Source organism: Salvia hispanica, chromosome 2 (genome assembly GCF_029641045.1).
Source record: "Salvia hispanica isolate PSC_SH4W2 chromosome 2, Shi_PSC_v1, whole genome shotgun sequence".
Lineage (NCBI taxonomy): Eukaryota > Viridiplantae > Streptophyta > Magnoliopsida > Lamiales > Lamiaceae > Salvia > Salvia hispanica.
In genome coordinates, this window is record NC_142693.1 from 57,476,882 (window position 1) to 57,489,074 (window position 12,193).

Genomic DNA, 12,193 nt, shown 5'->3' on the forward strand with positions numbered 1-12,193 from the left:
TCTATTCGGAGACAGACTAAAATGGAAAAATGGGACTTCTATTCGCGGACAGAGGGAATAACTCAAATGACTCTTAAGTCTTAACCAAAAGTCTGAAAAATCTAATAGGAAAAACAGGATTTCTATTCGCGGACAGAGGGAATAACTCAAATGACTCTCAAGTCTTAACCAAAAGTTTGAAAAATCTAATAGAGTTTGACATAGTACTCCATAATTGAAATGTTAGAGAGTTAAGTGAATTTGATTTATAAGGATTCCATTGGGGGATCCTGAAACTATCGGTTTATCAATGAGACAATGACTTTGGATGCATAACCATGCTAAGATAGGATATTAAATGTAAGAAGTAGCCAACCAACATAGCACAAATGTAAATATACAAAGCCATGTCCTGAATAATTAGATCCTGAATAATTAGATCAGAGGAAGTTGACTTCCAAACACTAAGGTTCACCATAGCTATCATCTATCTACGAAACTCAAATGAGAAGAATATCAACTGCCGATCTTCGGTTGAAGAAAGATGGCGTGTTGCGATTCAGAATCTTCTACGAAACTGTTCGATTTACAAGATTATATCTCGGGATTTAATATGTGGAGTATTACTTTTGGTTCATGATATTAAATCTCACAATTCAATCTTAGATGAATAATCATATGATAATTAGTTATAGTCATCCCCTCCAACTAAAATAATCTCACAACTCAATCTTATGTGAAGGAATCAAGTTTGTATCGTATTTTTATTGAAAAATGTGTAAAATTAGAAAATGGTGAAAATTTATATATTTACATACAAATACATTTTTTATAAACCATAACTATATATGGGAAGAAGAAAAATTCATTGGTGCTGACTCATTCCCTCTCTGCCACCGTTGTTACAACCTCCACCCCCTTCCCCACCGCTTCCGCCTTTCCCTAGCATTTTTACATCTGAGCTCACCCTGCATGTACGGGAGTAGACTACATATTTTTTGAAATACTTTGTTTAAATGATAAACCGATCACAATTTACTCTTTGGATCAATATCCTCACATCATGACATACCACTAAAAATGAAATATCCTTAGACATAATTAGTTGCAATGACTCATTATTATATGATTATTTATCTAGTATTAAATTGTGAGATTATTTTTATGAATATTCCGTCATGCGATATAATCATTCAAATAGAGAGTATCCGTAGAATAAATTTAAGATTCACGAAGTCATCTTTAAAGCGTTAGGGCAAGCATTTGATGAAGTAAACTAAGGCAGTGAACAAATCAGAGGCCATTGGATTATCAGTTTATCACGTTCCAAAATTTAAGAATATAATCCTGAAACTGAAATTGAAATTATAAGTGGGCGACAAGAGACAAGTGGCAGTGAATGAGTTTAAAATACGAAAAGGAGACTAAAAATTTAATAAATAGAGGTGAAAGGGAGTATGATTCCCGTGCCGCAAAATCAGTTCATTGACCAATTCCAACCCAATCTCCATTTATGAATCATGTGCAAAAATTTATGTATTCATAAATCCAAACCTTTGCGTGTCAAACTTTCAGATAGTAGAGATATAGATCAGTATACCATCTAGGGATGTCAATCTAGCTCGAAACCCACGGGTCGATCCGAATTACCTGGTAAAATCATAGGGTTAGGTCGGAAAATCGCAACCCATATTCAGAAGCGGGCTACACGGGCTAACCCGTATGGGTCGGCGGGTTATGCGGGCTGGCCCAAGTGGGTTGCGGATTAGCCCACGGATTGAGCATTTAATATAAAAATATAATTAAAATTTTGGATTATATACTTATATAAAGTATATTTGGTAATATCAATATTAAATACAACATTGATATGAAGAATATATGGTAATTATGTCTTCTCTTTCAAATTGAAAGTTAGAGTTATATGAAATGTATGATTTCCATTTAATTGTAGTAAGATTCATGTGTGCTATTAATTAAACGATATGTTTATCTATTTTGTTTCAATTTTCAATTGCTATTATTTTCTTTCTCTTGATCACTTTGATTATACTTTACTATTTGCGACAATCTGTTTTTTAATAATTTAGAATATTGGATTGGATAGAAAGTAACATATAAGATTACTATTGACCCGAATAGCCCGTGGGTTAGCTCAAAACCCGAAGATTTAGGGTTAGGGCCGAAAATTTATAACCCGAAAAATTCACAGCCCGAATAACCCGCACCCAAATAGCTCGACAACCCGAGTGGATTGGCCCGAACCCGAGTGGGTTAGCCCAATTGACATCCCTAAATTACCATCTCCAAGATACACTAAAACCTAAAATAGAATACGTATTTAACTATAAAAGTACTCAAAAATCAATCTCATTTTGGTTTGAGAAAAAAAAACTCTATATTTTGTTTTTAACATGGAATAATGACTTAGAGCATCCCAATCCGTGCTCTTAGCTAAGAGCACGGTGGTGGGCGTCCCACTTTTACTCCTTGTCCTTAGCTAAGAGCACAACACTCACATCCGTGCTCTTAGCTAAGGACAAGCTCAAGGGTCCTACCATTCTATTATTCAATTTAAATGCTCCAATTATTAAAAACATTTCAACATTATAAAAATACATTAAAAATTAAAAATTACATAATTAAAATCCTAAAAAATAAAAATTACATAATTAAAATACTAAAAAATAAAAATACATAATTAAAATCCTAGAAAATAAAAAATACATAATTAAAATCCTACCAATTAAAAATTACACACGTGGAAGACTAGTCGTCTATCCCCAATTGCATCTTGAGACCCCGGATCATTTGCTCATGTGTTGCAAGTTGATCCGGAGTCATCCGAGACGTATCGTTCATATAAAGTTGACTCAAGATGACCCACAACGTGTTGTTCGGGGGTGGAGGAGGCACAAAGGGAGCGGGGGCGGATGGAGTCGAGGCGCGACAGCGGGGCGGTTGGCCGCCGCCTTCTTCCTTCCTTGCGGGCGGGAACTGCTCGGGCCAGCGTCGGGGCTACCCAAGTTAGCTCCGGCAAGCTGGGTAGCCACATCATCAGAGGCGCCGTCGGATAGGGCAACCGACCTGGACCGTTTGCTGGAGGAGCTAGAGGATGCTACTATGCCGCCCCTATTCTTCGGATGTAGGCGCCCCTCCTGCCAACAATCGAGGTACTTGAACGGTTTGAACTCCTCCCGTTGGTATGCCGCCAAGGCGGCAGTGATGATGTCGAGCTCGTTCGTGCCGCTCCCCGCCGACCGCTCTTCCTGGAGGTAAATCCCCTGGAACTTCCCGATTGCCTCGTTGCATCTGTAGATGCAATTGCGAACCATACTATCATTGCGATAGATGGTTCCAGCCGGCCGGGTTTCATTGTAGAGGCGAGTGATGCGCCACCAATACGTATCCCCGGTTTGGTTCGTGTTGACGTCCGGATCTTCGGAGACTGCCAAGTAGGCTTTGAACATCACCATCATCTCACCCGGAGTGTACGGGGTGCGGGTGCCACGAACAGGAGGAGTAGGAGTAGAGCTGCTGCTCCCTCCCGATCCGGGTTCGGGTGCCCACCCGAACCTGGGGGCGTTTAGGTCGTGCAACGGGTAAGGACGGTAGCCACCCGGAGCTTGCGAACCTTGGGTTTGAGGAGGGGCCGTAAATTGGTTTTGCGGACTATATCCGGCCTCGGAGTCGAACCAATCGTGGTTCCAACCGCGATTGCCGGAGGGGTGATCGTCGGAGCCGAACATTGTGTAGTGTGGTGGGAATTTAGATGAGAGAGTATGAAGAAAAAATATGAGAAAATGTAGATGAATGATGATAGAATAGATGAGAATGTGATTTTTTTTGTGTTGAAGTGGGGGTATTTATAGATGAAAATGTAAATTTTGGGGAAAAAAATTGAAAAATAAATTAAAAGTGGGTAGAAAACGGATATAATGTTTTGGGATGTGGGAAAATATTTTTTTTTATTTAAAAACATTTTTTTAAATAAATTTCGAATTTTTTAAAAAATAAAAAATAAAAAAACGAATTTTCCAACGGCTATGCCGTTGGCCAATCGGAGCGTGCCACGTAGGGCTGCTCAGCGGCACGGACGTGCTTTTAGCTAAGAGCAGCGTCGTGCCGCTGGCACGGACGGACGAGCTCTGTCCAGCGGCACGGACGAACGAGCACCGAAATTCTCACCGCTGCAGATGCTCTTATATGTATCCTATGTGTTGCACTAAGCAGGGGCGGATCAAGGGGGTATATGAGGGGCCGGTCGCCCCCTCCGTGCGACTAATTTCTTCTTACCTGGACGTAAAATTACCATGTATGCCCCCTCCGTTTTCCCCGACGTCGCTCCGAAAATTGAAAAAAATTATCATTTTCGCCCTAAACCAACCTATTAATATATTTCGCCCCTTCCGTTTATCAATCTTGAATCCACCACTGATACTAAGGCGCCCGATTTACACGTGAAGACCCTCATCATAAATCAATATATGTCCTACTTCCAACTCTCACGGTCTTAAAAAATTGGCATCCACTTTCAACACAATCAGCACTTGATCATTTATGATTTGTGTTTTTCTACTGCAAAGCTTTTCCCAATTCCCATCCATTCAAGCTTCTGCAGGCACCCTGCTGTTTTTAGCATCATCATTCATTTACTTTCGCTGTTATAATTAGTTGAGTTTACATCTTGGCAGATCTTGTTCTTTCTTGCGTTTTATCATGTTTTTATGCTTTTATTACCACCATTCACTAAAAAAAACTTCTTAAAACTCATACCAAGTTAAAACATACTAACTACAAAAATGGCTGACAAATGATCAAGTATGCATCTTAAACAAAGATGAAGATTTTTTTCAGTGGGCATGAATAATAGTACTCCTTCCGTCCCAGAGAAGTTGGCATACTTTGAAAATGGCACGGGATTTTAGAAGGTTTTGTTTTGTGTGTTAAATGGAGAGAGAAAATATAATTTTTATATTCATGTGAGAGAGAACTTTTTCCAAAAAGGGAAATGTGACATCTTTTGTGGGACAAACTAAAAAGGAAAGTGTGCTAACTTCTCTAGAATGGAGGGAGTACAAAATTGCCTTTGGGAATGAGCTGGCAAATGGGAATTGATGGTATAAAAACAGTCAATATTGAGACAAACAATACTACAGTGCATTGTCACGATAACAAAACATTAGATAACAGTAGTGCAAGTACACCATCATTGACAGAAGAGTGAACTATAAAAATAGTCTCTGGACTATGTGTTTATCTCGAAAATGGTCATTTTTCACTATTTCGTGACGAAAATACTCTTTTGGGGAGTTTTGGGAGATTTGGGCAATTTAGTCTTTTTACATTTTAAATATGATAGTATTATTTTTGTAACGTACTAAATATGATATTATTTCAAAATTATCATTCTTCTTTCCTTTTGTCATCCTTCACTTTGTTTCTTTATTTCAATATTAGATTTACATTTATAAAATTAAATTTTAAATTTTGATTTTTAAATATCAATATTTTTTTTAATTATTAAAATTACTATTAAATAACAAATTAATAGTTTTAATCAATATTTGATAGTGTCTAATATTTAATCAATAAGGTACGTCGCCGCCTTAGTTTTAATCAATAATTAATAGTTTTAATCATAAATAGATCATATAACATGATTTAGTACGAAATAAATATGCATCTAATGTATAGGAGAATTTGACTAAACATATTATGAAGTTGACTAAAAATTTGATACTACTAAAAATTTGATATAGGAGAATTTTTGTTGAAATTTTCTAGTTAATTTTGATTCTTTTCAAATTAATAAACGGAAATTATATTAGTCTTACATTAAATGCATATTTATTCGAAATAAATCGTGTTATATGATCTATTTATGATTAAAACTAAGGTGTCATCGTACCTTATTGATTAAATATTAGACGCTATCAAATATTGATTAAAACTATTAATTTGTAATTTAACACTAGTAATTTTAATAATTAAAAAAATTTATTGATATTTAAGAATCGAAATTTAAAATTTAATTTTACAAAATTAAATCTAATATTGAAATAAAGAAACAAAGTGAAGGATGACAAAATGGAAGAAGAATGATAATTTTGAAATAATATCAGATTTAGTATATAACTGAAATAATATCAGATTTAAAATGTAAAAAGACCAAATTGCCCAAACCCCCCCAAAAGGGTATTTTCGTCACGAAACAGTGAAAAGGACCATTTTCGAGATAAATGCTTAGTCCAGGGTTGTCTGGAGATATTTTTAAAGTACAGAGTTCACTGACAAGATAAACGCATAGTCCAGGGACTATTTTTGTAGTTCACTCTTAACAGAATTTTGTTACTCCTTACCATTGTCTCCCTTCCTGTACTATTTTCATATGCGTTCCAATTCAACTTATATTGTCGAGCATATATTTGAAAAATTTATTCTTTTGGCTTAGAAACTTTGTTGCTAGAATTCATGTGCTGTGTGCATTGTAGCACTTGTACTCCGTCACCAAACATATATTTTTAGTTGATAATGATTCTTACCTTAAAATTATTGTTATATTGTGAGTGAAAAGAGGAGGAAGAATGAATCTGTCTCTATATATATACACCATTCTGTTCCACAATAAAAATCACATTTTGATATTTCGGTCGTCCCACAATATGAGTCACCTTTAACATTTACTATAAATGGCAAGTAGATTTCACATTTCACCAACTTATTTCACTCACATTTTATTTATAAAACTAATATATATAAATAAGACCCATAGTCCACTCACTTATTCAACCCATTTTTCTTTTCATTTTTTAATACTCTGCTCATACCAAATGTGACTCTTATTATGAGACGGATGTAGTATTAGTTATTATAAATGAAAGTGCATATTACTCCCTGCGTCCCATAATAAGAGTTACAATTTACCAATTTGGTCCGTCCCACAATAAAAGTCACACTCCATTTTTACCATAAACGTAAGTAGGTCCCACATTCTACTAACTCATTTCGCTCACATTTTATTACTCCCTCCGTCCCCGATTAAGAGTCACACTTTTCCATTTTGGTCCGTCCCCAATTAAGAGTCACACTTCATTTTTACCATAAATAGTAAGTAGGTCCCACATTCCACTAATTCAATTCACTCACATTTTATTATAAAAAACATTATAAAAAAATGGGTCTCAAATTCCACTAACTTTTTCAACCAACTTTTCTTTACATTTCTTAAAACTCGTGCCCGGTCAAAGTGTGCCTCTTAATCGGGGACGAATGGAGTATAAAACTAATACTCCCTCCGTTCCCTCATAGTTGAGGCGGAACTTTTCGGCACGGAGTTTAAGAAATGAATGTTGAGTGTGTTAAATAAATAGATAAAAAAGTAAGAAAGAGAAAAAAAAGTAGAGAGAATAAAGTAAAAAGTGAATAAAGTAGAGAGACTAAAGTAAGAGAGAGGAAAAAGTTACTATATATGGAAATGACTCAACTATGAGGGAACTTCCCAAAATGGAAAAAATGACTCAACTATGAAGGAACGGAGAGAGTATAAAAAATGGATTTCATATTCTACTAACTTTTTCATCTCATTATTCTTTACATTTCTTAAAACTCGTGTCCTTAATAAGAACTAGTATCTCACCTGTGCGTTGCACAGATTAAAATATTTTAAAATATTAGTTTTAAATTTTAGTTGATTGATAAAATTAAAATAATATTATTATATAAAAATTATAAATAAATTAATTATGAATTATACAACTAAAACATACCATAAACTTAAAATTAGTAGTAATAAATTATTGAAATTTGGAGAGCTTTGATTCATTATACATGAATAAGGATATTTAAAAGATCATTTGATTAAGGTTTAAGAAGAAAATACGTATCTACTTACCTCACCTATAACAAATAGAATATTCCAATTATAATAGTTACAATATTAATTTAATGCTCAAATATAATATAATAATTAAGAATACCATATTAGAATCAATTGAGACACACAACGATTATAAACCTAAATCAATATATTAACATACAACATACATAAACAAAATACCCAACCATTCGATCTCACCTAAATAAATTGGCTGACGGCGAAATAGAAACATAAACACAAAACTTTGTAGCACAAACACAACTCTTCTTCCCTTCCTATTTCTACATATCATCATTATACATAATCAGTTTAAGACGGAAAACATCAAACGGATTCTCTACAACCGACTACCCTATAACCTCCAACGTCATACATCAGAACTTTATCGAAATTGACGACATTCGCTCTCCTATAGATCCTGCATCTATGTATTCACAATACTTACGCCATTTCTATTGTAATCTCACATATTTATAGCAAAAAATATAAAGATAGATTGATTTAAATTTATACTAAATTATTATTAATTCAATTCTCTACACTAAATACTATCTAATTTAATAGGGACAATTATTGCTCCGTTTCTTCCTTGGCCAATTTAAACGGTTTTATTGAAGTTTCCTGGGATTATAGCCCTAAATTTTTGCATCACATGTTTTATAATCATGGCATTGCGTTGATTCCATGGTTGAATTACATGCTAGTATTAAATAATTAGTGTAACCGATCGAACATTACTATCCCACATCGCAAAACTTGGTAATTTAGTGATTTTTACAATTGGTGATTAAATTGTAACGGTTACAAACATTACTATCTGATCTCACATCACAAAACTTGGTAATTTAGTGGTTTTTACAATTGGTCTTCAGATTTTATCGGTTTTAAAATTGCATTTATATCCTCAGTATAAAATATTATTCAAAATAGCCCAAAACTCGTCTTTTATATATGTATAGATAGATAGATAGATGACTCCTATTGTGTGATGACGAAAGTATTATGGATGAAATGAAGTTAAATGATATGAACCGGAGAAATCTTGTTTGCCAATATTAATTCCGCTAAGCCAAAAAGCTGCAAACTTCATCGAAGCCGTTAATTATTGTTAGACATGAGAATTTACTGTAAATTAAAATCTGTAGCAGCATATTTTGTTGAGGATGAAAATTTCAATACATTGATACTCACCCTGTATTAGCACATTTAATTATACAAAAATTAATGGATAAAAACATTAGTGGAGTACTATTTTTTTGTCAACACCAGGTAGCAAAAGCTTCAGTAATCAATCCCCAATTCCCCATCTAAACCCTAATTAACAGATTTGTTTATTTTGACCGCCATTAATTCAAAGTTTGGTTGCATTAAATATTTATCAGCTCACCAATATTCCACATTTACGGCAATGGCGTCCGCGTCTCTACCCCGCTGCCCTAATAAACCACGTGGGCGGCGCAGTTTAGCATTTTATGCAGCCAACCACCCCTTCCAGCTACTCAAAACGACACCGTTATGGCACTCGCAATCGCTTTCTTCACAATCCCCCCAAATTCCACCCCCAATTTGCGTTGCCCTCTGAAGAAAGACGCCTTCAATTTCATCCACCTGCTCAAGCCAACGCCGCGCAGGAGGATCCGCCGGGAGCTGAAGTCGGTGGCGGCGATGTTTACTGACAACGTCGTTGTCAGCGACCTCATCGCCGGCGGTTTGTCGGGCGGGATTGCGCTGTCGCTGCTTAAGCTTTGGGAACAAACGGCTAAGAGAGGCATATTTGATCAGGTTTGTTGTTTCCTTCCATCATTTTGTGATAGTAAACAAATCTCTGCTTATGAATGGTAAGTCAATGTTTCAAAATTTTATGTGTATTATGCTTGAATTTGGGGATGCTTGGTGAGAAACTGCTTTCTCAAATCAATTGATGCATGATGATAGATACAAAGTTCAGCCAAATCATAGCTCTGTGAATGGTGTTGTTATTAGTGAAATTTAAGGTCCAATGAGGTTTACGGCAGAAGATTATACATAGCTCTATGAATTATGATTCGTTTGATTCCTATGTTGTCAAATCTTGAATTCAAGCGTTTGTTAGCCTCCTTCTAAACGTATACTATTTTAATTTTGTTTTGTAGAAACTAAATAGGAAGCTTGTACACATCACTCTGGGATTAGCATTCATGCTTTGCTGGCCTATGTTCAGGTAGTAGCATTATCTATTCACTGTGATAGAGGTTTTCAGTTATCTAATTGAGCTATATTGATACTATGTTGTAGTCCTGGTCGCCAGGGAGCGATTTTTGCAGCTCTCATTCCTGCTGTTAATATAATAAAGATGCTTCTCATGGGACTTGGAATATGGAAGGATGATGCAACTGTCAAGTCCATGACCAGAGATGGGGACTATAGGTATGTTTCAAATCAAATGTCATTAAACTTCAAGCATAATGGCATTCCAGTTTTCGTGGTACTTCAGTTCTCCTATTACAAAACCACATCGGTTTGATGCATGCCATTCGGAAATGTGGAAAACATAGCCTGCTTTTGAAGCTTAAATGGAAACTTTTTGATGCATAATAGATTCTTTCTTAGTTCAACATCATGATGTGTTGATGCTGCAAGAAATGGTGATTCGAGAAGAAGAGCTTCTGCGACTCCGAATAAGTTGATTTAAGACCAAATGCATGAGAGTACTCACAGTATTTTCCCCACTCTATGCAATGTGAAACTTCTTTAGTTCTGATGGCCATTCTCTATTCAGGGAACTCCTTAAGGGGCCATTGTACTATGCTTCCACGATCACTTTAGCCAGTGCCATTTACTGGAGAACATCACCTATAGCGATTGCAGCAGTTTGTAACATGTGTGCTGGTGATGGTATTCTTTTTTCTGATTCTGCACAATTTTTCCAACGTTGTTAGCAGGATTTGCTGGAATTTATATTCCCATGATAAATGCTGAAATGTAGATGAGATGACCACATTCTTCTTTCTCAGGTATGGCTGATGTTGTGGGTCGTCGTTTTGGTGGACAGAAACTTCCCTACAACAAAAATAAATCAGTTAACGGCAGTATTGCAATGGCGAGTGCTGGTTTCTTGGCTTCACTCGGGTAACAAACTCTCCCTCCTCGTCCTCCTTAAACTTAGTTAAAGTCTATTGCTGAGACCGAGTTATGCCTCAACAGATTCATGCTCTACTATTCATCTTTCGGTTTCATGGAAGGAAGCATGAAAACGGTTCTTGGGTTTCTGATAGTGTCTGCTGCTGCTGCATTAGTTGAATCACACCCTTTAAGCAGTGAGCTCGATGACAACTTGACTGTGCCAATGACCGCGGTTTTGGTTGGTAGTTTAGTTTTCTGAGTTTAAATCCTCATAGCCAGGGTGATGTAACGAACGAAGATTGACCCGGAAATGATGAAAATTGAGCAAATTCTGTTGTAGGAAGCTCTAGTGTTTGTTGTTGTAGTTGTAAGTTGAATTTGTTGAGCATGGCAATATGGCATGGTCTCATCATGTTTGTAAAATTGCAGAGTGAACATGTCCCTGTTGTAGCAGATTAACAACATAATAAATACACATAATTTGTGGAATTAAGTTTTAACTTTGTTACAAAATCAAAATTTAATAATTTTGAAGGTTATTATTATCCTATAAATATTACTACTCCATAGCATTGGTAAGTTAGTACTCTCTTTGTTCTATTAAAAATGAAACATTTTCCATTTTAGATTGTCCCACTAAAATTGAAACGTTTCTTAAAATGGAAATAATTTTATCTCTACTTTTTCATCTTTCATACTTTTATCTCTTCATTTATACACAAAACAATACTATATAAAATTTCGTGTCGATTTTCAAATGTTGCATATTTAATGGGACGGAGGGAATACGTGTAATAACCCTGACGTTTGATAGATAATACTTAAATTCATATAAAATAATTATAATTTTATTTACAAATTATTACTTTAACAAGTTTTTATTAATCTTAATATAGTGAGATAAATATATTTATAGGATTGTTTCATGGCTTAAAAAACAAAATAACCTAGTCTATCAAACCCCTTATTTTTCTTATTTTAATTTTAATTTTAATTTTATCCATCATATAACAGTACATAAAACGATGCTCGTTAGTAGTATCCACTTTTATCCGTTTAATTAATCTCTTATTTTATCTTAATTTTAATTCAATGGTTATACCAAACTAGTCCTAAAAATTGAGATGCAACATTATATTAAATGTGATCATATGCAGCTGTCCAACAATTACCGTAGAGTATCACGAAATTAAAGTTTTAATTCAATAGTACCAAACTAGCCCCGAAGAGTAA

The 12,193-nt window shown here is 35.1% G+C and overlaps 1 protein-coding gene across 1 annotated transcript; it reads left to right on the forward strand.

The window, feature by feature from the left end:
• The first annotated feature begins 9,267 nt into the window (after positions 1-9,267).
• On the forward strand, positions 9,268-11,460 carry LOC125205661 (putative phytol kinase 3, chloroplastic). The gene is made up of 6 exons (XM_048104727.2): positions 9,268-9,640; positions 9,991-10,058; positions 10,133-10,264; positions 10,617-10,732; positions 10,852-10,966; positions 11,042-11,460. The coding sequence occupies exons 1-6, from the start codon at positions 9,374-9,376 to the stop codon at positions 11,217-11,219; spliced, it is 876 nt and encodes a 291-aa protein (XP_047960684.1). The 5' UTR covers positions 9,268-9,373; the 3' UTR covers positions 11,220-11,460.
• The last annotated feature ends 733 nt before the right edge of the window (positions 11,461-12,193 follow it).

Bases quoted from the DNA above. Each gene is read 5' to 3' on its own strand.
- LOC125205661 (XM_048104727.2), top strand. From the start codon at position 9,374: ATGGCACTCGCAATCGCTTTCTTCACAATCCCCCCAAATTCCACCCCC. The intron at 10,733-10,851 runs GTATTCTTTTTT...CTTCTTTCTCAG, and splicing joins TAACATGTGTGCTGGTGATG to GTATGGCTGATGTTGTGGGT. The intron at 10,967-11,041 runs GTAACAAACTCT...ATGCCTCAACAG, and splicing joins GGTTTCTTGGCTTCACTCGG to ATTCATGCTCTACTATTCAT.